We start from the raw sequence: 27,330 nt of genomic DNA, 5'->3' as shown, positions 1-27,330 counted from the left end.
CTTGCTGCATGTTGCTGTGTATTGTTAGGAGGATTATAAAGTCATAAGACACCGGCCTTCACAGATAATCACAAGGGAATAATTTAATCAGCCAGGGCCTAACCCGCCTGAATCGTTCCCTCATTCCAAGTGATTGCCATGTTTTCAAAGTTGGACATTTTCTCAGCACTTCGTCTCAGCCAAGTTTTTGGAGTCAGCCATGTCTGTATCATGCTTGCCATTCGCCCTGTCATCCCCCCACCCCTCCAAAAAAATCAGTTTTTAATGCCCTCTGTTTTTCTTTGAACCTCCCCTCGCCATGATATGATTTGTCTGCGATGAGCGCGCCAATCTGCCCTTGAAAGGTGCCACACTGCTGCGGTGGCAGGAGTCAGGCAGGAAAAAAAAGGGTTTCTTTGTGATTTTGAGTTTACATTCAATACCCTGCTGCCTATAAATCCAAATTAAAAACTGCAGTGGAAGCTTTCCAAGTTCCCTCTATTCAATCTCACAAACTTCTGCAATACATATCAATCACTAGGTAATTATACTTGCAATAACAATTTGCTTTTGTTTCTCCTTAATAGTCAGGCAGACAGTCTTGATCTTGGTCCCATGCCTGTTTTCTCTCTGGATTCGGTTTGTGTACACAAGTGTTGGAGTGGTATTGTGTCGTTGTTCTGTGCCTGGTTATTTGTCACAAAGTTACTGGAGTGAGGTGCTAGGAGAGGTGAACACCAAGAACATACTTGTCGCAGCTTGTTTTCGTGTGGCGCAGCCAATCAGGGGGGAAGAATTACCGCCGCCAATTTGTGAAAATTAATTAAAAGTGATTGGTCCAGAACGAAGTCAAAATTTTTGTTTTCACAAAGTAAAGTGTTTGTAATTGTTTTTTTTTTTCAAAAGATTTGGGCTAAAATTTTGATCATTTGCAACTTCATTGCAAAGTTATGAACAGATGAGTCAAACTTTTTTGTTTTTTATAAAGTCAAATATGTCCAAGGAGTAGATGAATTGTGTTTATTTGGGGAAATTAACTTTTCAACTGGTTCCTTGCAGAGAGGTAAAACTTTTCTTTTTTAAGGGGCCAGATGCTTGCAGGGCAGAAAAAGTTTTGGCAATATTTTTGAGTGTGTTTTTGATCGAACCTTTATGTTGGCTTTGAAGGCAGACACGTGTACGGATTGATTTAACACTGGGGGTCAGTTGTGTTGGCTTCGCTGCAACCCCATCATGTTCAGTTAACCCTCCTAACCGCTAAAGAGAAAAATATTACATGCGAACCCCAAGGGGCGACAGCCGATGAACCTTCATGTATCTCCTGACATCCCAAAGCTGCGTTAACAATACCGTACGGTTGCTGTTTGTGTTGTCTCCGTGCTTGTTAGGATTTGCAAGAGATTAAGTGAAATTTTGAGCTGTAACCCTTGCATCGTGCCTTTTTCATTGAGCTCCAGTTGCAGTATATAAAATAAATCATTTTACTGTATACTTAAGGGCTCTCTTTATCGGACCACCCTGAAAATTATTAGCAGATGTTTTGTCATGCCTGCCTTCTGTGCATTGCAGACACCCATCAACCTTTCGTTTTTTTTTTTTTAGTTATAAGATTTTCCGATACCTTAATTAAGGAAATAATTGTCTGAAATCTAAAGTTTCGTGGCTGCCAAAATTCTTCTGAAAAAGAACGGCAGCAAAACAAATCGGAGTCGTAACGCAGTCTGACGTTCTTACATCTTGCTTCGCTTAGTCTCAGAAGTGGCTTCTGGGCTTAGGATAAGGAGGGGGTCTCCTGCCTCTGGTCAGGGGTCACCCCATTGTTACTTGCAGAACTCCTTTTCTTATTCATTAACCCCTTTGTGGCTGTGTCCCCTTGTCTCCTGCTAGGAACCATCCTTGTAGCCCCTCCCAGGCCCATGGCGTGTCACTAATTGAATTTGAATGATCCATTACATGAAGCCTGGGTCTTGGCTTTGCACATGACTCCTCCAAAAATATGAGGGCAAAGACTGCTTCTTTATGTAAAGGCATGAATCGGCCCTATTGATAAGTCTGTGATGCTAAATATAGTCTGCTTTGTGTATGGAATATTAAGAGACTCTGTGGAATCTGCTTTTGTATCAAAATTAACAGAATAAAAAAACAGCTCGGACAGAAGAAATCTTAATAAAATGGAATTCTAGAAGTGTCAACACTGTACATATATTTTGTTTTTATTGGTATTTACTTTTTTCTGTTTATTTTCTACAACTTTTTGCAATTGGTTTTACTTCCCTGAGGCAGTATGTTTCTCAGAAAGTTTCAGAAATTGTTGCTGCTACTGCTGGGATGTCTGGGCTGGCACCATAATCTGTCCTGCGTCCCATGGAATTCTGGCAGGCCGGATTGATACAGTAGCAAAAATAAGGAAGCAGAAAGAGGAGTCTCTTTAAAATGTTACAGAATCCTGCGCTCCCCCGCGTTCTGATAGGCCGAGAAGAAGAAGAGTTCAGCTTTTCTATCCTTTGTGCTGATAAATTCTCCACAACATCCGCTGTTTTGGAGTTTCTTTCTTTTCTCTTTTCTCCTTTTTTTCATTTTTCTCGCTCTTTTTTTCCTTTCATCCTGCACATAAAACATGCCTATAAACAAGATTTATTTGTGCCATGAAATGTATGCAGATTATAGAATTTTTGCCGCATTTTGTAGCAGCTCAGCACCTGAAATAATTATTGCACTTTATGTATAAAGAATTAGTGATTTGCAGTGACAAGAACAAACAGCACTTTCACATATGATAACAGAAGGTCAGACATAACCTGTTGTCATAACGCTTCATCAGGCAAGATAAACTTTAAGGAAAAGTGTGTGAACTTTAGAGAGGCCGATTCTGTTTTATTTTTTTTTCCCCCCAGGCTGACCTGGTATTGAAGGCCTGTGGTTGGGATGAAGTTATTATTAATAAACAGAATTAATATAGCGCCAACATATTATGCAGCACTCTACATTATATAGAGGTGTTTTCATTTTATTCAGGCTTCTGTTATTTAGTAGAAGTCTGCTTTTCTGATTTTGGTGTTTCCCGTTCGATTACATGCAAGTATGTGTTCTCATCTTATTCAGAGCTTGGAGACGGTCTATGATTCATCCAAATTGGTGTCTTCTGGGAGGTTTATAAGAAGTGACAGTAATTCTGTTATCTTGATACATCTGTTTGGAAAGAAAGTAGAGTTATAAATAGAGAAGTGCAATATGAAGGCGAAAAATGTCGGCTGCAATTTAATAAAGATGTTTGTGTTTCCCCAAACCAGCAATTCTGCAATTACCTTAAACAACCGTTGGCACTGACTTTTTTTTTTTCTGGGTATAAGTTTGTTGTCCTGGGACATGTATAGCAGCTAAAGGTACAAACAGAAATTTCTAAAATCCTAAAATGATTTCTTGTACTGATCATTAGTAAAATAGTAATGTATTAGTAAAAAGTAATGTATTTGTGCCATGACCATGTACTTATTACAGCATTTTTGACTTTCCATTTTATAGCATACAATTTAAATATTTGATTCTGTTACATAACAAAGCGTCCACAAGATAAATGCTAAAAGGCTTGTTTATTTTCTTTCTATTTCCAAAATTTGTAAACTTGAATAATTGTATTTTGTTGTGCGAAATGTCCAGGAAAGCCGTCAAATGACATTGTATAAAGACGAATACCGGGTATCCATTCAGCTATACGGCTACTTATATAAACACATCAACACAAGGTGGAAGTTGGGGGTCATTTTGGGGTTTTGGGGTCATTCTTGTTTGTGATTGCTGCAGCTGCTCAGGAAGTCTTTGCAGACGTTACACAGACGGGTATACAGAGTAACTTCTTGGACAGAACAAGATATGTTAGGCATCTGTATGTTGAATTGCACTGCCATAGGTTTAAACATCACCAATGGTAATCACATAGTAGACAGCAAATGATTGATGGCAGGCATGTCTAGCAAAAATGGTTGTATGGTTAGAAATGTATATTTTCCAGCATAATGGATTTTTTTTAGATTGAACTAGACCACAACAATTCATCCCACATGCAATTTATTTAATTATGCAGGTTTCTTTCAATTAATACTTTATAATCCTACATTGAAGATAATCGTTCATGCATTTATTCTTTTAGGGGAACGATTCTGTCCATATCTCCTTGTTGGAGTCCAGGGACTTCCAGTGGAATCTACAAGTGGCCATTTCAACACACATTGTACAAGAATAGTCCATTGTTTTCACCATCAGGAAACCCACCCTTAGAAATGCCTTAAGGCTGTCGCTTGAGCTCATATCACCAGAAAGTGGCTGTAGAGAGGTTGCAGGAGATCAACAGCACTATGATATAACAAAGGATAAATAGATATGGTAGAAACAAAAAAAGCAATTGTTTACAGTACACAGTGCACAGAGAAAACAAAATTTCATTCAGTTATAGTTTACATGGAATATATATATTTCTGTGTGTGAAACATATATATAAAATTACTCTAAACATGAGATACTGCTTAGATCTTGTTTTGCTCCAACCATCTAAACCACAAAAACAAAAAGACCAGGTTGTTGCAAATACCCTTTCACGTATTAGGAGTCACAGCAAGCTCACAGCAAGCAAAGGATTTACTTTTGAGAAACATGTATATATATTTTCACTTCCTGTCAGAAAAAAGCTTAGGTACAGATAATGTCTTAGTATTACTATTAGTAATTCAGTTCATCCTTTAGCTGGCTACTATCCTGCTAACCCCATCAAGGTCAGGGTTCTGCGGTTGTTTTGGATGGATCTTTTTTTTGCGCATGTGCTTTCTTAGACTTACATGTGCAGTACATTCCCTTTTGTACATTTCTGTGCACAATGTAACTTTTTCCGTTCTGGTGATTGGTTTTAAGGGTGAAAAGTGGGGCGACTTTTTTGGCACTTTGTTAAGCCAGAGCTTTTTACAAGTGTGCGAATGCGGTGGATTGAATTACACGGGGCTCAGCTCTGCGTCACGTCCCCCATGTGTGCAGCATTAAAAGCAATAGGTGGTAAATGGCAAGAATTCCTATAAAGTTATTTATTGATTTCAGTTGCTTAATGCATTCTTTTTTTTCTGTCTTGTGGTAGAAACACACAGGGCTGAGCCTTCTGCTGCCTGCACTTCATGTTGAGCAGGCCGGAGAGAGCGGAGCTCCATTTAGATGATGCATACTTTGTGCTGTTTAAGGAGCCTTAATAACCAGATACAAACACGTGCAAACTAAGCAGATGGCAGTGGCCTATTTACAAACGTGAAAATTGCTGCTTTGCAAGTTTTTGTTTTCTAAAGCGCTAATAATGTTCTCTTTTTCTCATAGTAACCTCATCTCTAAAACTTATAGACTTTTGTTAATATTTTAAATCAGCAGCTCCTATTTAAATAATCCCTGGTTATCCTGCCATAAAGTTTAAGCTCCTGTTTTAGGTTGACAACACTCTGTCCCTGTCTTGCAGTGTATCCTCTTCAGCCTTGGAGAGTTTTAATAAATCAGGCCCAATGTCTATTGTTATCACGGCTATGGAGAAACGCCATTGTCATCACTTGATGGTTTGTAGAGTTTGGCTGTAGAGAGGTTGCATTGGATCAGCACCACTGAGTAAAGAAGAAAATAGCAATAGCACAGAACATATAGCTAACCAAATGTCATCCAGTTTGAATTCTTGATACTGATTGTTTGGTGATAAAACAAAGGTTTATAAATAGACATTCTGAGTTACTATTGCTACCAGAAAAGCATTATTAACATGGGTTGTGCTTGCTTGCTGTTTCATATTGTCTCTATTTCAGGCTTGTATTGTATGTTTGTGTTGTGGTGCAACCAGCTTCCTTGCTGAAAGATGCTGCAATAAAATCAGCCTGAAGCTATAGATACAACTTTTCCAGTAGACTTGCACTGAGCAGATGTATGTGTGTAAAAATTATTCCTTTCAATCAATTTTTATTTTCAGGTTTGTCAGCAAAGGTATTAATGGTAACAGTGTACTGAGGAAAAAGTAAGTACACCCTGTGCTTCAGACACTTGTGTTGTTCTAATTAGCAGAAATTGCTACTTGTTTGCCTAATTGCCTTTCATTCCCTGACATCAACTTCATGAAATTTGTCACCAAGCAAATTTACTCCTCGCAGAACCACATGTATCAAATGTTGCAAAGCAACCCCAACCATTACATTTACATCACTACGCTGAAAAGTTAATATTTGCCTTTGTGTTCCATTCCTTTGTGGCCCGTGTTCCATAGTAAACTCTAGTCCTACTTTTTTCTGATAGTAGATTCAAGAACAACAACTGTTGCAGGAGTGACCTGCAAATCTAGTGATAATATTTCAGGGTTCTTGGAGACTCTTTAGGTGTAAAACGCCAGCTTGTGGACTGCATTTTCTAGGTTCTAGGTTTTCTAGGGCCAATCCTAAATCCTAAATTTTTATTTTTTGTTATTTAAAGATTAATTTCTTACATGGAATGATTGATTTCATATTATATAGATATGTTTTTTAAATCCCATTCCAGTCTTAAGAGCATCCATTCCCTTCTTTCTGAGTGTCTTCAAAAGCTTTTTTGATCTCTTAGCAATATGACCCCAAGCAAACCACAAAAGCAAAGAGAAAACCAAACACTTTATATCTGAAGGCAAGCTAAGGTGGGTTTCACCTGCACATTTCCTAGGGAAGTTCTAATGCAATATTTCTTTACCTTTTTTACCATGGGGAAACCGTTCAAATAATTGTCAGGTCTTCAGGGAACCCCTACTATAATTTCTATATCCACAGCTCACAGTATATTAGTGTGGTCAGTAGGAAGAATGCCTCTTGCATTGCTGACCAGTGGGGAAATTGTTACCCTTATAGATATCCAAAAAGATCATTAGTGTCATTTAAACTGACCTGAGAGGCACAAGCTGCCAATTTCTCTAAAAACCCCAACAACCTCTGGAGGAACCCTGGTTCTAATCATTGACACCTAATCTGTAACGTAGGTTGAAAGTGATGGTATGCAGGGATTTAGGCAAAATTCTGTATTTGCATTCATTTAGGTAATTTTATAGTATATTTGCAGCCCCAGCATTACCCCTGAGCCATGTAATACTTCCTGCTTCTTATGGCATATCGCTATGTTTGCAACGCAGAATGTGGTAAGACTTTCATGCTGAAATGAACCTGACAACCCAGGCCTATCATGTGACCTGTGCCACAACATAGATGTGCAAAGGACAGGGATAGGTGTTTTGCCATTGTTTTTCATATTACATTTTACGGGCCTAGTTTACTTTGATTGGATTAGTCTGTGGGTCCTAAAGTGCCCATGCAGTGCAAAAGAATACTACAATTTTAGCTTCTTCTAAGCAGCTCACCTTTCCTTGCTTTCCAATCAAATTGCACAGCTGTTCACATACCTGGTATGGTTAAGCATGTGACACGATAGGTCCCCTATGATTGGCCCAGCACTGTCACAAGGGAACAAGTCCATAGCCATGTGAAAGCTCCAAGAAACTTTTACAAGACTTTTCTGTTCCCAGTGAATAAATGAAGCGACATGGGAGTTTGGAAAGGTATATGAGTTTCTAGTAAGGATGGGGGATGTTAAGTGATGCTTTTTCTTTTGTCTTGTGTAGGAAAAGGAAAGGGTCATTTCAAGGGTCAATAATAATATATATATCTCAAAACTTCTAGAATGAAATAGTTCCATGGCAAGTTTGTGTGACAAAAGTAAGCCCTGTCAAACTTTGTTCTTTAGTCTTATCTCGGTCACGGTTAAAGATTATTTCAGGTACACTTGTGTGAATTGTACACCTGTGCAACACATGAAAAAGTCAGAGGTGTCTGAATAGGAAAATGTCCAGCTCATCTAAACCATTAGGATTTAAAAAATTGTTCTTTTTTTTTTTTTTAAATAAACCCTGACATGGTGAATTTTGTTTACAAGACAATTGGATGAAATGAATGTCGATATGACTTTTCAGGAACTGTATTGAAATCAGTGTCAACTTTGACAACTTTGTGACATTTTGTATAAAAACCCCTTGTACTTGTGCCTTGGTTTCTTAAAATGTAAGCTCTGCAGAACAGACAGTGGAAATGTAAAAATTTCAGCCTTGACCTTATGTAAGTGTAAAATGTTTTGTGCTGTTACAAAGGTTGTGGAAGAACAGACAGTTTTATTGTTCGTCATATTACACCTCTATCACAAACTCAACTCATATAATAAAATTGTGACTCCTCCTGCCTTGTGGTGTTGGTCTTTTGGTTTGATGTTGCAGTTCGATGTAGTATCAGTGTTTTGGTCTAGTTTTGTATTGTTTGGTATGGTGCTGTTGTTTTGGTTTGGTTTATTGTTGTAATTGTATGTCATGTTGGTGATTTGGTTACGATCGATATTCTGTTTAGTGTAATGTTGTATTTTATGTGCAGTTCGGCTTTGTGGTTTGGTGTGGTGTTGATGTTGTGGCCTGGAATGGTGTTTTGGTTAGGTTGAATGTTGTATTATATTGCGATTTCATGTGGTGTCAGTGTTGGGGTTTACATTTGGTGACCTGGTATTGTTCATATTATGGTTTTATTGTTTTGGTTTGGTGTGAAGTGAGTGCTGTAATTTTGGCATCAATGTTGTGGTTTGGCATGATGGTTAATTCCAGTGTTTTTCTTAACCTTCCACATTGCATTCTGATTTTCCTTATTTGCATGCTTGTTCCAGGCCACTGTCCTAAAGTATCACCACCAATAGAGCCGCTTGATAGCCTGGATGCTGGTATGTTCAGAAGGAGCTACGGCAATCCAGAAAGATTTGTCCTGACTCTCTGGCCTCATAGAAAAAACAATTTATAACCTAGGATATAGAAATCCTTCTTCTGGCCTTGATGAGAAGGAGTTAACCAAAATCCTATGTTTTGTAGCATGGCGCTCACCGTAAAACCTGATCCCTCCACTGCGTACTCACAAAACCCGCTATTATTCTCCCAAACACTTTATTTAGTCACTTTCTTCCAGCAACACTTTCCCTTTTCTATGTTAAGTGGCTAGAAAATAATATTAATGAGTATTATTACGATATTGTTAAGTGTACCCGGTGATTTGTGGGATAAATACACAATATTAGTTCAGGGTTAGCTTGCCATAAAAGAGGTCAGAGCAGCAGGAGTAAAGTGTAGTGTGACATGCTGTGGAGTGCCTACATAAGCGGCTTCAATACCTTCATTTATATTTCAATATTATTCATTTCAAGTGAGTGGCTTACAATTCACACTCTTTCTCCTAAATCCCGAACCTCTTGGAGCTCCTGAAACTGGATTGCTGGGGTGGTTGAAGTCTATGGGGCTTGTAATGTTTGAGAAATGTTGATTTTTTTTTTTGTATTTTTTTGTAGCACATATATAATGATAAGCAAGAAAAGGAAAGTTTATTTGCCGGCAAAACTTTTTTTTTCTTGACTCCAAGCTTTGTGTGCATGCTTCGTCTTTACTTTCTTTTTCTTTTAACCCAAAATAAAGAAAGCCAAAAAAAACTGAATCCATCAAAAATCAGGAATCTTGATTGGCTGGGTGGAATAACGTAACTTCTGCGCATGCATGCAATATGCAGTAATGATCTTCCTGAACATGAATTTTAGTTCCACTTTAAAGACTAGCATCATCTAACATATGTTCGTTCTGTAGGACAAGCATGGAATAAACATGCAGGATCATATTGATGCAAATTACATGCATTTTTATCCTATGCAGGCCACTCCTGGTGCTGGTTTTAGCTCTGGGAAAAGTAACAGTCAGCTGAGAAAATGCCTCCCGGGTGATGGGTACTTTACCCAAGATTGGTTGCCTCTAGGGGTTTGCACAGGTCAGCAGTTGATCATAAATAACATGGCCATTAACAGTGATAATCATTTGATCCTGTGGAAGTCTTTACAATATTGCAGCAATCCTTTGTATGTTGCAACAACTCAGAGAACGTAAATTTGGAGGCCATTCTGAGCAGTTTAACATGAATAATGACTGTATGGGGTTGGTTTATCAGTTGCTGGGTCTCTGTAGTCTTTGTGCTCTCTGCTCCGTCTGTACAGGACATTGAGAAATTGCTGTAAATATTTTACAGCTCTCAAAGCAAAACTGCCCCCTCCAGGCTTCTTGTTTCCTCAAATGACGCTTTTATCTCTAAATTCCGTTTGTCCAGATCACATTAAGTCTGCAGACTGAGTTGAACTCTGAGCATCTGTCCATCCTTAGAATTAAGGCGGTCATCCTTCAACCTTCTACAATGAATAGTTTCCGTTCAGTAGTAGATCATCGATCTGCTTAATAATTGCAAATTAGCTGTTTAGTTCAATTTTTTCTACATGGAAACTATGTACGTAAATGGCACTAAAAATAACTGGAAAATCTTTCTGTGAATCCTTCTTATAGTCAGAAAAAGTGTAAAAGATTTGACACATTAGACATTTCACTCTTGGACAAGTATTGCTCAGGGTTCTTTTCATTTAAGGCAAACTGAAATTTCAGAATTATAAAATCTTTTTCTGGCTAATGTCAGGAATACTTGGCTAAATGTTTTTTATTCCTATTAAAAAAAATCCCGAAAAATAACCTTTTAGATAATTCTGCAAACAATATTAACTTTTTTGTGCTGAAAAAATGAAAGGTCATAAAACTTTGTACAGCAATGTGTGGTGCTATAGGGTACAAGTGATGTACTTGCAGCTTTTGTGAAATCACATAATTATCTTCAGATGGAGAGATAGATATATGAACATACTGTTTGACCAAAAGCAGCCCAAAACGTTTTGCCTGTAAATAGATTTTTTCTGATGCAAAAAATACTCCAGTATTTGTAAGAGGAAAATACAATTGGATGTTTCTTTTTAGTGTCTTAGTAGCCTAATATTATATGTCCTTTTACCTGTACTTCTATCCATAAAAAACAAGATCATGTCTTGCTGATGCCTTGTGTGTCCTTAAGTGTTCAAAAAGCACCAGACAGGATTAGATAAACAGGTTCCAGATCTTCAGGTGAAAATAAAGGAAAGAAAATAAAAGAGAAAATCTCTTTCAAATAACCACCGTGATGTTAGACTGGCTTTGGAAAATATTCAGCATTTTGCTAACGCTTGCTCATGCTCCCAAAACTCAGTTTGCACTGTTTGTAAGCTGATTTCTTATGACAGATTAAGAATTCTTTTTATTGTTTTATTGTACGTAACTCTTATTCAGAGATTTCCCAGTTTTCCCAAATGACTTTAGAGCTGATGGCGTTTCTTCAGTTGCCAAAACCGCATGTTCAATAGCTGTTTTCCCCCCGAAAAAAAGTTTGGAAAAGTTTTAATCTACAGATTTTTTTTCTTGCTCAGACTTCCTTTTTTATCAATTTATATTTAACAATTACAAGACATGCTTGCTTGTATGGCCGGCCATGTGTAGCTCAAGGCTCACAAGGAAGGCTGAGATTACTAGTTTCCCTGCAGATGATAATCGCCCTTGTTACAGAACTTTCACCATAACTAGCAGAATGAAGATGTAGGAACAATGTGACATTGTCATTTTATGTCTGGCGGTTGGAGAGGGAGAGCAGTCTGGTCTCCACATGCGGGGAACTCATGGTAAACTGTTTGCCCAGCGCTGGTATTTTGCGGCCTCTTGACTCAGTGCTGATATTTAGTGTGGCCCCAGAGGACGGTTTTATGGCGCTTTAACAACCTTTTCATGAACACGGTCGTCACTGTAATTGGAAACTTGTGTAACAGTGCAGGTTGCTTAACTCATGATTTATGTCACTGTTTTTCAATGCTGTGATATGATTACATGTCTGCCTGCCGTGCTGTGCCATCCAACAACGCTTTCCTGCGGAGACAAATCTTACAACCACTCTTATTGGTGACTAAACTTATTGGATCCAGCCGACTCTTACACATTTCTACTCCACAAGGAATGTTTGTTTATAAAGTTTATTAACATTTAAAAAGATTGGCAAAATATTTGACTTGTTCGCTGCTGCTGCATTTCATGGTTTAGAAGAGGGTGCCTGTGAATTGAACAATCAGAAAAACAATTAAAAACAAAAAAATCCGCTTGTCCATACTTCTTTGTAGATAGCAGAATATGGAGGCTTTGCACTAGCAACACTTTCATTGACAAGAAACAAAAATAACCATTCCAAATTCTTTATTAACCCCCACAATAACCGTAAATTTAAGTTGGTGGTTGTTCCAGATTTTTCATATTTTGTGAAAAATGGATGATATTAATGGATTCGCTTGAAGCGCTTTTTAAAAGGGGTTAAAAATAAGTGGACATTCTTTATCAATTTTTTTTTTAAACTTTAAAATAGACTTGTGTTTTCTTGAAACAAACCTTCCTTCATAAGCCTGAATTTTCTGTAATATTCTGCTATTTAAAGGGTCATTTTGTTCTGTATAGTGTATAGTATGTTGCTGGAGAGCCAAAACAGATATGTAGATTTAAGAGATGCACATTAATACAGCTCTGTATTCATCATTACATCATACAGGTCTGTCTATGTAGCAATGAATCTGCCATTCACTAAAACATTCCCTGGTGGAAAATCAATTACTGCTATTGAAACACATTGACCTGGAAAATTCTCCATCAGGGATTGTTTCATTGAATGTCAGATTCATTGCTTTAATGTAGACGCCTTTATGTTTTTTTTTAGGTTTATTTTTGTAGAATAATTTTGTGACTTTGATTTGGAATCCCTTGCAGTCCCTTGCAGGTCTTGGATCGGGAAAGGGGAAGAAGCATTAGAAGCCAATCAGCTCTGCTGCAGTGCTCTTGTGCTAACAAGGAGTAAAGTGACAAATATAAGCTCATTATTCTGCTGCTATTCTTTTCATTGTCCAGTCACATGCTGGAAAAGGGACAAGACCTATAAATGTTACTTAACTGCAGCAAGGAAAAAATAGGTCCCCTCCTCTGCCAGACAAGGTTGTACCAGAGTGAATTGCGGGGAGTGCGCAGGGTCCTTTTACGAGGGGCTCTCCTGATCCAGCCTAAAAGGCTCAAAACATAAGCTCGTTGTAATTTTAGAAAGTTGTTGTAGGGTATCTCTACAGAAATAGGATTTTTAGATGGGCCTTTAATTTTCTTTTATGTTATAGCCAAATAAGTCTTAGGATTCAATGGGCACACACACACAGGTGTTAATATCAAGTGTTTAGTACATGGCTCAGAAGCCCCGAAAGTGTGGAGTTTGTTCACAGTGTTAATGAAAAGCTTCTCAATGGCACACATAATTACACACAACTAGGTGAAGAGCAGCTTCCATGCTTGTTCAATGCAGCACCTTTTTAAAAATGGAACAGCTGGTGTTTATTAAAGTGGACCTGTTATTAACTGTACTGAATTAAAATATAATATATATACAGGAATACAACAACCATATCCTGATGAAGCTCCATATATTTTAAAAAGCTTCAACTTTTGTTCATAAAAGAAATCCTTTCCAGTAAGGCTGAGATCATGCCACCAGTTTGCTTTTTTTTGCTGCGGGTTCAACTGTATTACTGGACCATTTTTGCATGCAGCTGCACCAGATCATGGTGTGGTTCTTGAAAGCGATAAGTTTCTTTTGGCTGTGCAGTTACAGTTTAGGATTTGCGCTGGAGCCATAGCTGTGTTCAAATGTGGCTGCCTGCAGCGCAGTTTGCTGGTTTGCTAATGACCTGGAAGCAGAAAAAAACTCAGGAAAAGGAGTTTCTTTTTACTGAGTGATCACTGCAACATTGTAACTTTTTAGCAAGTCACAAGGTAAGAAGTTAAAGCAGTGGCTCATCTGTGTCAGGCATTTGAAGAAGTGGGGGCACTTTCAGCTCAAACAAAATATAAAATGAATGATCTTCTACTACACCTAATTCTCCTCCCTCAGAATCTGTGTAGTTGATTTGAGTGCTTTTTTAGTTTTTTGCGAATTCTTTAAAAAGTAATAGGAATCCTTACACATGCACCCCCCGTGTGTATAAATGATTGAGCCAGAGTTCTTGTTTTCAAACAGTCATTTTGGGGATTCTGTAGCACAGGGTCGGCAAACTTTTTGAACTACTAGGCCATTTCAGGAGGTTAAGAAGGCACTCTAGGCCAGAAGAAACAAGGTGTCCAAGGAAAGTTTTTTTCCAACCGTGACTGCACGCGAGCAGCCTCAGTCTTCCGCTCATCCGCGGTGTAGTCTCTGTGCATGTGCGCGTGCTTGGCATCGAAATGCCCCTTGAAATTTGACTGTTCCAAAGTGCTGTTGGTGTCTTTGCACACTAAACATACGGCTTTGTTGCCACGTTGGACGAAGAATAATTCGTCAGTCCATTCAGGGGTTGAAGACACAACGTTCGAGGTCAGCCTTCCGGTGACTGGTAGCTGCGCGTTGCTTCTGTTCTTTAGGCATAGTAATTGGGGTTACTGTGTGGGAACTCGATGATATCGTGGAAACTCGCAATAACGCGACAATTCAGTTAGGCTGGATCCAACAATAAATAACTAGGGGGGTGTTAGGCCGGACTGGAATACTAGCTAGGCCGTATGCGGCCTAAAGGCCGGAGTTTGCCTACCTCTGCTGTAGCATATCGAGTGGAAATTTGCTCCTTGCGTGATGACAATGTATGTAGCAAGCACTTTGACCCCCAATAAATTATTGTTTTCCACTGGATAATCTGGCTGGTTGTATCTGTGAAGTACTTTGATCCCTTCGCCTTCATCTGCCCCCTTTGTGGTCTAATAGGCCGGTGGGTCATTTGCTGCTTGTAGGTGTCCTGACAGGAAATGGATCTTATCAGTTTTCTAGGCCTACAAATGCCTGAAATTCCAGGGAATGATCCCAGCGGCCCTTACAAAGCTGCCAATAGCGGAGGAGTCCAAAGTCTTTCCTCTTTCTGTTGTTTATTAATTTTTACCACCTGCATTTCATATTTCCTGCTAATTAGTACTTTTATGGCTGCTATTTAAGGGATTCTATAGATATGTATGTGAATGTGAGCGGAATAATGTAAATATTCTTATCAGCGTGTGGTGATGAATTAAAAGGTTTGTTTCTATCTATTGTTTGTAGTTATTTATACACACAGGGGCAGCCATGTTTACTAGTTACATAAGCAAGCTCCGCTTCCTGCTTACTAGTACTCCACAATATTTCACTGCTCCTGCCTTTGCAGTGCATACCTAGCAGTGTGCTTGGATCAATAGGCTGACTCAATAAATCTCAATAATTGTTCATGATGCTAAATCTAGTTACGAGGAGGATATTTGAAACCAATTCTCAGACACCGTAACATATACCATGTACAAATATAAGACCGGAAACAACCTGAAATCAACAACCTGAAAAGTAGCAGCACAGCACATGGAGGGCAGAAAGTAATAATATACTATACAATAATATACAATATATTTGTATATACAAAATATACATATATAATAAAATACAAAAAAGATGTATGATGCAATGTGGCAGTAGCGATATTACAGCTTTTTGAGTCCGTCTTGGAAGATATTTTTTCTTCCTGGTAATCCTGCCAGTAGACCTTTTTCTTCACACTTCCTTTGATTTGTTGATAATGAAGTGAAGTTGCACAAAGACGTTGTCACCCTTACAGTGGTCTATAGGTGCTTGACTAGGTATCCTCCCAATATCGATCATTTATCTGGTTGCAATCATTCTTCTATCAACCAGCACATCTGACATTTTGTTCTAATGAAATTCAGCAGGGATCGTTCCCTAATATCTGAAAATGAATGTGAGCATTCCCTGCCATTTACTATAGTTATAGTAAATGATTGGGGGACACTTTGACTGTTTGGTGGTTGTTTGGAAGCCCTGCTCACTGAATTACGTTAGAACTGGAACATCCAGTGAACAGAGAATTCCCAATAAATGTTTGATCCATATATCAACCAATATATTTTTTATATATTTATATTGTTTTATCAAAACCTAACTCTTACTAGTGTATGGTTGACTTTTAGATGGACAAACAAAGTAATATGTTAACCTCCAGATAACCTGTCGCTCAAAATATGTTAACTTCAAAGCTACAAAAACTAACAGATTCACTGGCAGAACCAGCCGATAAAACTTATGTTACACGGGGAACTCGAAAATAAATAGGCACAGTGACAGGGCCTCTTTAACCTTTGTGTGTATTGGATACTTGGCTTTATCATCCAGCAGCTAAACACAGATAGATATAAAGCAGTTGATATATGTCTTGAAACAGGACTGCTTGGGGGTCAGACAGTCTCTCCTAATGTAGAGTTTATCTGTGCTGGGGGGTGCTCTCTGTATTTACTTACAGGAATGTCATAGGGAGGTGTAAGATGACATGTGAGCTTGCAGTGTTCAAAAAAGAGAACCTGCCTGATATTTAGACACTCCTACTGCCGATTCACTTCTTAAATGAACAAACTCCAGGGCCGTCTTCTTCATCCTTATTTTATCGGCAAAAATGGCTTCTATAGCCTGCACATGGGATACCAAGTCAGCAATGAAAGCCCCATATTGTCCTAAAGTACTTTGCACATTTACTCCGTCTAAATGGAATGTGCTGAGCTGTCTTTTCATGGAGTGTTGCACAGATGGAAGTCCTACACTGGTTCCCTTTTCTTCTCCCTAATATTGTTAGGTGCCTCCACCATCATTGAGGGAACCATGCTTGTTCTGGGGCTGACGGCACCACCCCAGCATTGGCATGGTATAATAGTTTATAATGCATAAAAAAAGCACAAGTTAGCAATCTGTATATCAGTAATAAATCATTTTACAATCCAGGAAGAACAGACTGTTATAGAATGTTTACACCTTCACATTTTTCTCTTAACAATCAATATTTTACAAATAGAGATATTTATGTTTGTTTTTCTTTTTCTTTTATGGAAAAAAGGTGTGTTAGGATGAGGATATAGAATATCCTTTAGCAACCTTTAAGTACAGAATACTCACAAACAAGAAGTGGTCAGCAGTATACCATATTCCTTTACTCAGGAGATTCAAAAAAGCATGGCACAATTTGCCAAGACCCTTTGCTTTTTAATTCACCTGTTTGAAATATGAATGAAGCAATGAATGTGGTATACCAGTGACCTCTTCATTCTTGTGAGTATTCTCTAATCTGCTGGAACTGAAAATACTAGAAAGCAGTGAATTCCATAGCTGCAATGGAGATCTGTGCTGTTTGTTTCAAACACCTTTTTATCACTTATGCTACTTATCGCCACTTTTGAAACTGTTGACAAGTTAATCTACCCAAGTAAAAGGAGTTTCTGATCACTTCTTTAGTGGTATTATAATCTCCTCTTAACCTGTCCTCACCTGAATATCGTGTTAGTAAAGTGATGATCTGGTATCTAAAAAATTGGAGGACAATTCTGTTCCTTACTTTCGTTTCCTTACTTTCACAATTATCTTCTGATAATTCCTGTAGCCTTGTAGCCTCAGCTTTGTTACTCGGTATCATTCATAATTCTGCCCAGGACTATTTGATAATGTCTCGTGTCTGCTGATTATATTTTTCATCAGCTGTAATTGTTTATGTATAAATGTCCAGGCTTTGGTTTATAATCATGGAATATTAGCACATGGGTGGCCTTTCTCTGCACTCCTGATTGATCATAACTTGTGTGATGGATAAAAAAGGTCTCCTCATTGGGGAAGGGCCCAGCAAACATCATAAACACAGCCTGTCATCCCTCCACCTTTTATCCTTGCCAGCTGAGCTAACACTTGCAATGCTTTTGCCTGACCGCATGGCCTTCAGTCACATACAGGTTTGTACAGCTGTCCTTTCTGGGAAGGTAACACCTTAGATGTGGACAAATTGTGTAGAGAATAACAGAGAGTTGCTTTGTGTGAGGTGATGTCTGCACCTCCTTGTGAATGAGCTGCAGAGCTGTGAGAGGAACAAATGAGAGATCCTTCTATAGTGGGCCTTGTGTGTCAATATGGCCCAATTATAGCTTCTCCTATATCTCTACTTAGCAGCCAATTCTCAGCTGCTTTCAGTCTCGCTTTGGCAAATTTCAACCTCAGTTTTGCTGCTGAAAAGCAAACACATAGCCCAAAAAAGTGCAACAAAATATATTTCTGTAAAAAAGACAAAAATGACCCCACTTCATTCCCAATTCTTCTTCAATAAAAAGTATCATTAAAGTACTGCTCATTACATGCAAAGTCTTAAAAGCAATGCAAAGTTATTCTACAAAGCTTTATTTATGAGTGGAACCGTTGGAATCGATATTTTCTGGGACAAGAACTCTGAAATATCTACAGAGATCTTTAATAATTGTCTAAAGTTTGCTAAATATCACTGTAGCAGAACCTTGCTTGATAAACATATCTAAATGTTTTATTGTCATTATTATTATTATGATGGTTGTTATTATTCATTTATTGCTTTGTTTGTGACCGTGCACTTTTGCTTGTTATCTAAGAGATTCAGTAAAAGCACAAATACAGTTAGTTGTGAAAAGCTGGTAGGAAGATCAGACAATGATTGTAGATGTGGCTATGTTCCTGGGTTCTTCTCTGTATGGTGTTATTGGGTGTATTGATGTACTGTATGGCCAAAAGTGTGTCTGTGGACAACTGACATTCATACCTTTTCATGCTAGGCATGGGCATTCATATGGAGTTGGCTCTTTATACCAGCCTTTACTCTTCTAGGAAAACTCCACATGATATGGGAGTACAATTATGCCTAGTTGTGAAGTCAGGAAAATTTATCCAGTACTAATTTATTTTCTGTAGTTGTTCAAGACAGATACTTCTTGCACCGAATACAGCAAGCTGGGACCATCCATATAATCTACCCATATCATAAAAGGAAAATGTTTTTTATATTATTATTAGGATATGAAAGATGGCTTTAAAATAATAATAACAGAAGATTGTTTCCCGCTAGGAATATAGGTGCAAATCTGTAATGTGATCCTGTTCTATAACAATACATCCGACTTTTTGATGGGTTTAAAAGACAGAACCCCATTTGCTTCACTTTAACCTCTTGTGCTCCGGAAAAGGTTATTTGCTTCATGATCTATTAATCTGCTTAATGAAGGCTGGCCGAATTGCTCCCAGCCATTGTCACGTTAGGAGATGTGCCTGTAATCTGTAATCCTCTTACACAGGAGATTCCACCTCAAAAGTGACCGTCATATCTGGCCTCATTCCATGATGCTGCAGCAAGCTTCATTTTTACATACTCTTGGTGTGTCATTATCATGTAGACTTTGCATGAGATTAAAGACACCACATACAGTTTAGTTCAGATTCATACAGTTAGTTAAGATTAATTTTTAATGAATGAGTAAATCTAAACATTTCATGGTAAATGGTGGATTTATTAGATGAGACTGAAATCCAGAGGTATCAAATCTAATAAAGTGGAACTTTTTCACTTGATCTGATCAGGTTGTAGTGCATATGAATCAAACAAAAAATGTATATGTGGAATGTAGAAACCATCTGCACTCCTGCATTAGGACCTGCTAGTATTTTCCAATTTTACATGTAATTATAACATTTCTCAGACGTGCAAAAACATATTAAGGCTATCATTGTAAGTATTGAGGTGTGTATGATGTGCACACAGTTATTTAATATTTTAAAAATAGCGGCTGCAGCTTTTATGATATATTGCAGCCGACCCTTCTAAGGCTATGTACACATGTGCAATCATTGTCATTGGAAAGGATCTTTCATGATCCTTTCCAACGACTGCACGATGCATGAACGAGCGCTGTACATACTTCGTTCATCGTCCGTGGATCGGCCAGGACGGTCATTCGGACGATGGGGGACAAGCGCTGTACACATGTAAGATTATCGTCCGATATTGTTCCTGAGCCTATTATCAGACGAGAACAGTTGCACGTGTGTACGTAGCCTAAGCCATGGTCTGGCTTGTCATGGTGTAGTTGTAGTAGTGAAATCAGCAGGATGTCCTATTTGGATATAACATAAAAAAAAACTTAGTGTGATTTATCTTTAAAACATCTATTAAAAACACTACACTATCAGTTGTTACTTAGGTGACCTTTTATCTACCTTTGATAACCTAATAGGCCTTGTACCGAAATGTCCTTGTATGTGTGTGTCTGTGTGTGTGTTTTAGGAGGACGTTCATTTATTGTTTAACATTCAAATTGTTACGTTAATAATATTTACAAGTTTGCATGAAAATACTCCTGACCTATCTCAAAATACATCAATAATGATTTGGGATAAACTCTTTACCTTTTATCACTAAAAAGCCCTTGTGCTCCAGTTCAGTGACTTGGCCTAGGCTGAGATGGCTTCATCAGTTTGATCCAGGCAAGAGGAAACATTGCAGCAAAATTATATACACGATCACGGTGTCAGTTCTGAGTTGCCATCTCAGTCCAGGAAGTAGATAGTAACCCTGGAAGATGCCCGAGCAAAGGTGGCTCCATATTTCTGGAGAGAAAAGCAAATAAGGGCTTTGTCAGAGGGAGCGCTGTGATCTCTGTTACAGGTAATAAATACCTGGAAGTTATACGCTGACACATTACTTGGCGTGTTGTGCGTACCATAAAAAAATATCTATGGCCGGTCCAAAAATAAAGCAATATAAGAAGAAACTATGGTTGCTTTTAATAAAATGTGACCTGTGAAAGGGCTGCTGTGGCCTGTTTTTGCTTCTGAGGGATTAGAGCGAACTACAAGTCCCACAAAGCAGTAATACCCCAACTGGGATTTGTAGTTGTCTGACCACCTAAGTCTTAAATGCTGCCAGCAGTAAATAAAAACTGTTTGGCCTCGCCAAGCTGTTTTCTTCAGAATTTCTAAAAAGCTAATCTATTGTCTTGTATGGGGGATTTTATCTCCTTATTAAACGTTATTTCTAAAACAAGGTTTGCGCATTCAATTTTTTCCTTTTTTGTGTCCCTCGGTTAGCCTAACCCAGATTTGGAAGCATTGTAAGAGAATAGTGCTCCCCCCAGGCTAGGCCCCTGGCGGATAATGTTTTATAGGTGAAATTTCTCATTTCAGGAGCCAAAAAGAATGTGCTATTAGTTGATTATTCTGCTAACAAACAAGCAGTGTTCTGTTGCTACCTGCCTGGTCATTGTTCCTTGCTGTGTACTCTTCGCGGTGGTATTTGGATGGATTCCTACTCGTTTCGCGCACAAAAAGCCATTGCTGTTACAATGGACTCTAACGACACAATGACGGCATTAAGGATTTATGTGGAGCTTTTTCATTATTTTCTCCGCTTTTGTTCCTTCCAGGATGTCTTCCAAGAGACCGGCCTCTCCGTATGGGGATGCAGATGGAGAGGTAGCCATGGTGACAAGCCGGCAGAAAATGGAAGACGATGAGAGTGGTGCCCTCGCAGCCTTTCACCTTCCCTTGCACGCCAGTTTCCCCAACAAGCCGCATGCTGAAGAGTTCCAGGCGGTTTCTTTGCTGACGCAGGATGCCTGCGACCATAGGAGCCCAACGTACCAACACAGCTCAATGGTAGGTAGCCCATCTAGTGGTCAACATCTCACCAAGACAGCCAAGTTTTTTTTACTCTTCAGTCATTGACTAAACTATTGTTGTGTTTTGTGCCAGGCCATTTGTTCCTACCCTTGTTCCTACCCAACACACCTAGTTTAATACATTGTATGGCCCAAAGTTTTGTTAACACCCAGCTTGTTGGACATCACGTTTCAAAACCATGGGCATTATGTGAAGTTGCCCCAATTTGTGGCTATAACAGCCTCAGTGTTGAACCCAGCTTTAAGCTGGCTGGGAAGAAATTGTAGGCGGGAGGCAGCCCATATATTGTGACCCAACTCCTTTGTAATTACCCAGAAACAGCCGGGTGGTTACTGAACAGTCCGGGTGGTGCACCCAGCTAAAAGGTGCTGAGGAGAACCCTGAGCCTCCACTTTTGCCCATGAAGCCAAGGAGCATATGTGAGCTGCTGATGTTGGATGAGAAAAAATGGTTTGCATTCAGTGTTTCAAATACTTACCGTTTTCAGTAGGCCTGAGGTTAGTGCTTTGTGCAGACCACTTAAGTTTTTAACATGAAACTATTCAAACTGCACTTTTTTACAGTTGTCATGCTTGAACAGAAAAGAGTTTTCCACAAAAAGTTGCCATGAGGTTTAACCACACAATTTTTAATATGTCTTTACAGCACCTAGTACATAAAATGCCTAAAATGAATTGTTTTGTGGGGGAAGCTTCACATACTTATGATTATATAGTTAGATATAATGCTCAAGTGTTAACAAACTTTTGCACATTTATTTTACATATTGTTATACCTATTGATCGTGTGTGATTATCAACCCGTGCTAGTTATGTTAACCTAATTAAATCCCTTCTCCATGTTGGCCAATCTGCCTATATGTATCTGCATATATTTATCTGTGTTGCAGAACAAACCTCTCCCGAATCTTTCGGCAGCTGGTCACATGACAATGAGCCCTCACATAGCAGTTCCTTCCAAGTCAGCTACACTTATTTCAAGGATTATTGCAAACATTTTTGCAGATCCTCCTCACCGTCTGTTCTGTACAAATTGATAAAGGTCATTCTAATACACACCAAATTTTTTTAGTAAGTGTCGGGGGTTCCTTTTTTTAATTACTCGATCTGTTCCAGTGTTGAATAATGAGAGGCATTCCTGCAGTCTTTTATCAGACAATATCAGGGATAGCTGTAATGTGATCATACTTTTCTGTGCAGACTTCTAGGGTATGGCAGGGAACCTATTACAGGAGCAGGGGGGAGAGGATTGCAGAAAATCTTATATTGAGGCAGCAGGAAAACAATGTCTGAACCTTTAGATTGAAATTAAAATGCCAATAATTTATAGAATGGATTGCGTCAAAGTTATATATGTTACACCATTTTTTTATTTTTTTTTTAACAAAACAAAAGTTTTATTTTAAAACAATCATTTCCTTTTTAATTAGATCCGCTGCAAATAATTCTTGATTGCCCTCTACCTTAATTAGATCTTAAACCTTGCCAGATTAGATGGCGATCCAGCGGTGAGTTACTTGAGCGCTCTATTGTGTGAATGGCGCTGTGTCCTCCCCATACAGAGATGCGATTATGGCTCTCACCATAGCGCTCTGTGTGTTTTTTTTTTTCAGCGTGGTGAATAGATTTGCAAGGATTGTGCTAAAGCTGGTTTACAGGCCATATGTGCAGGGCGCATCGGGGTAATTCTCTCTGTGCCATTTCACACATCCTCCCCGTAATGCCATGTTTCCACAAGAGATAGGCATGCTCAATTGTGAGAAGTCAGAGGCGATTTCTATGCTACAGTTATCAGATTTTTGGGGTGCGCTGACTGGTTGCAGCATGTCGGAAAGCGATATTCAATCCACATGAAAGGCTTCCTTTGCGAATATAATCCGGGATTTGTGCAGACCTTCTGATGATCTCCACACTTACTGATCTGCCATGAATCACAAAGCCAACTGGCAAAATATAAGAGGCTGTCATCACCGATTTCTATCACTTGCCGGCTCTTTAGTGAGGCAGAGCAAAGATCAGCGACAATGTGCAAAGTGCAGGAACCCAGAGTCAGTGGTCACGTGAAACAATGAAAGATGTTGCTATGTTGTGGGTTAGCACACTTCACCCGCTCCACACTGCCTTCAGATCCTATTAGAATTTTCTTTTCAACTGGTTTGTGTTTCCAGATGAGGTTTTTTTCAGTTCTATAATATGCAATACTGGATTTTAAATAGATGTAAACCCCAACTATGTGCGCTGTATATTATAAACCATTGTTATGTTTTTTATAAAATCCTGTATGTTTTTTTTTTCTTTGATATAATCAGAGTGTTGCTCAGCTCCTGCACCCTAGACACTTCACATTCGCTTGCTCGAACGTTAATACCTCATCCTTTCTGTGAACCGGCTTCCCGATAGGGGAGGCAGCTCCGTAAGAGGAAGTGTCGGAACAAGGACTTGTATAGTGGTCACCAGAATTAATCATGAAGGCTGCAGATTTAAAGAGATTAAACTTGATCTTTGAAATTACATTATTTTAAAGCTTCTATGGGCTCTATTTATAAAACAGGTAATCTGACATCCTCTCAAACATTCCCTGGTGGGAATTACTTACTGCCATTAAAACATATTGACTTGGAAGATTCTCCACCAGGAAATGTTTGAAGGAATGTTAGATTCTCTGCTTTATATTTAGAGCCCTATGAGATTTGATTTATTGGGTGTACATCTGCTTAAAGGCAGAAGAATAGAAATGTCCTTCTTTCTAAAAAAATCTTTTTAATAGAGAGGCATGACAACAAAAATAGACTTTATCTTTATGTCCGACTATAGATCTATTTTTATCTTTAAGCATATCCTATTGCAGAAACAATTTAAATTCCAAGCCCTTTTTAGCCAGGTGCACCACCTGGCATTTTTCTGTAACCACCCGGTTGTTTTTGGGTGATTACTGAAAAGTTGGGTCACAACACAGAGGCTGAACCCCACCTACAGCTTCTTCCCACCCCGCTTAAAAAAATATCTGTGGAGAACACTAATTATCGATTTAATTGATAAAAAAATTTGTTAAAATGGTTCCTCTGGAAGGATCACAGAACTTTTTTTTTAATATACATAGGCTAATAGGGCTAAATTTGCAAATTTAACTTTTTTTCTATTGGCTTTCTCTTGCCCTTTAAAGCCATCATCAACGGCCCAGCCAGTTTTTAGGTTAAAAAAAAAAGAAATGAGAAGATATAGGTGATATTTGTAAAGCAGCTCGCATAAATTTTATACATGGCAGAAATGCAAGCGTGTGACTGCCCAATGTTTGCTCTTAAGCCGGTTGTAGGTTTTGTTAATATTCAGAATAAACTTTCACATTGTTTGCAGCTTGATTTAGTGACTTACACTCATTGTAATAATCACCTGATAATGAAATGACAATTTGGCCCTCGGATACAACGGTAGACCAAGCAACCCTGACAGAACGTTGTTAATTTTTATTTATTTTTTAACTAAATCTCTTCAATTTGGCCTGCGGTTATTCCTTATCGCAGCACTCTTTAGCTTGCATCACTTACCCATCTCTGGCTAGAGTCCATCTGCCCCCCAGTGCTCCCTTCATTTGTAGTTGGTTGACTGCGTTGTCCCATTATGGGGAAAAGTGGTTTGTTACAAAGGGAACAACTTAAAGTTGTTGTCTGTGTGACACCTTTGTGTTTGCCCAAACTCTCTGTGTATCTAAGAATACTTTCCCAGCACATGAGTAATTCTACTCAAAACTGAATGTGTCAGAGATATATAAATGTATAATATTAGTATAAGACTATTTGACAGCGTGTATGCTCATCAGACTGTGTACCAGAGGTTACTGGCTCAGTGTTCTCTGTACAGCACTATGGTATATGCCAGAGCTATACACATGTATAATAATAGTGTGTAACTGTGGGATAATAATAGATTGTAAGCTGATGTGACTGGCTCAGTGCTCCTACTCCCACTATGGAACATGTCAGAGCTATATAATTGTATAATAATAATGGTTGTGACTGTTAGGAGGATATTGGAGTGTAATCTCTTCTGGTTCAGAAATGTATGTAAATGGCCTGTGCCCTTCAAAAGCTTATAGATACAACCTGAAATGCATTAGGTAGCTGGTTGCTTTTGTTGTTCTTGTGATGCTTTGTGCTTTAGATGTTTTTAGTATGACGTTGTGTGTTTTTTTTTGTGTTACTGTGTTTTATTCATTTGAATTCTTTATTGTCATAGTTGTGTATTGTGAGATGTGTAATGTGGGGTTGTAAAAAAGACTTTTATTTACTGTTTATTGTGCTTTCAGTGTTTTATAGTATTTAAGATATATATGTGAACTTTATCAGTTGAATGTAAATAATCTTATCAAAGCCAGGTAATATTTTAAACACCTTTGTATGGTGTCTAATGATATGTGCTCATGGGAGCAGACACGTGTGCTTCTTGTATAGGCAAGCTCTTTTTTTATACATGGTAGTTCTCTTTAGTGATTGTACTTTACTGGATGTCAGCAGTCATTTCTAGCAACGTTATGACTGTACTCCATGATACACAGAGTAAAAATGTATAATACATTGCATGAAACAGCAGTCAAGTAAAACTGCTACGCACACACGTCCAATGCTTCTCGTCCAATAATTGGCTCCGGACCGATATCGGACGAGAATCTGGTGTGTGTACAGCGTCCATTGTCTGAACGACTGTCCTGGCGGATCCACGGACAATGTATGTACAGCACTCATTCATGCATCATGCAGCCCTTAGTCATTGGAAAGGATTGTGAAAGAACCTTTCCAATGACAATTAATGCATGTGTGTACCCAGCTTAAGAGTCTCATCTAAACTGACTTTCAAATAAAAGTTTCATTATGTGCTTTGTTGTAAATGCACCTCCTGTCCCATTGTTTCAGTTTTTGTGTGGTTTGCTGAGTTTATAATCTGCCCATCATGAGTGTTGGTTAAGTTGTGTTAGGCTAGGTACACCTGTGCAAAGGTTCTCGTCCGATAATCGGCTCAGGGATGATGTTGTATGAGAATCTTGTGGTACAGTGAAGCAATGAAGCGTGTGTACAGTGCTCGTCGTGCATCGCCTGAACAACTGTCCTAGCGGATCTACGAACGTCTAACAATTGTAATGGCAGTGAAAGTGAGCGAGCGCAGCAGGGTGCCGCTTTGTCGTTCTCCCCCTCTCCCTCTATGTATCTACAGCATCCGTTCATGCATCATACAGTCATTAGTCGTTGGCATGGATTGTGAAAGATCCTTTCCAATGACAACTATTGCACGTGTGTACATAGCCTAAGTTGGTGTTGGTGTCTCCCTTTACCGGGCAAACCTTGGGCACTCCAAACCCTGCATTGGTATTTCTAGTCTTACAGTACTCCCGGCATTTGTATAGTTCCTTTTAAACAGTGTTTTTAGCTTTGGGATGCTATTGATTTCAGCTTTACATTCAAAAAAGTTTTTGAATAGGGTATTTAGTTGCAATGGTCAATGTATTCAAGCTACAGTCCCCAATATCTCCAGGGGGCCACACATAACATGCAGCATATACAATGCTACAGAAAACTGTCACAGACTGCAGACATACTACACCTGTGATTATGTTCCAGAGCCAAGTCATAGGTCACACTCAGGCTGAGGACATTGGTGATTTATATTTGAGTAATCAGGGATTGCGAATATGTTGGAAGATGTACGAATACACAGACTGGGAACATGCTTCAGAAGCTATGGACTTCTTGCAGGAGACAATTAGAGACTGGGAACTGATTCCAGGAGACAGATCACTGTTTTCACCTAGTGTAAATTTGTTGTACTACTAAGACGTGAGATTGGGA

At 38.7% G+C, this 27,330-nt stretch overlaps 1 protein-coding gene across 4 annotated transcripts in view; it reads left to right on the top strand.

The window, feature by feature from the left end:
* The window catches only part of SOX5 (SRY-box transcription factor 5), a 161,320-nt gene that overhangs the window by 6,460 nt on the left and 127,530 nt on the right, over window positions 1-27,330 (top strand). For all 4 annotated transcript variants that reach the window (XM_072399925.1, XM_072399923.1, XM_072399926.1 and 1 more), the window contains one exon: window positions 21,239-21,470. In XM_072399925.1, the coding sequence (XP_072256026.1) occupies window positions 21,239-21,470 (232 nt within the window). The remainder of the gene's footprint in view (window positions 1-21,238; window positions 21,471-27,330) is intronic.

Source organism: Pyxicephalus adspersus, chromosome 2 (assembly GCF_032062135.1).
Source record: "Pyxicephalus adspersus chromosome 2, UCB_Pads_2.0, whole genome shotgun sequence".
NCBI lineage: Eukaryota > Metazoa > Chordata > Amphibia > Anura > Pyxicephalidae > Pyxicephalus > Pyxicephalus adspersus.
The sequence above is the reverse complement of the archived record's forward strand: the minus strand, read 5'-3'. Positions and strand labels throughout refer to the sequence as shown.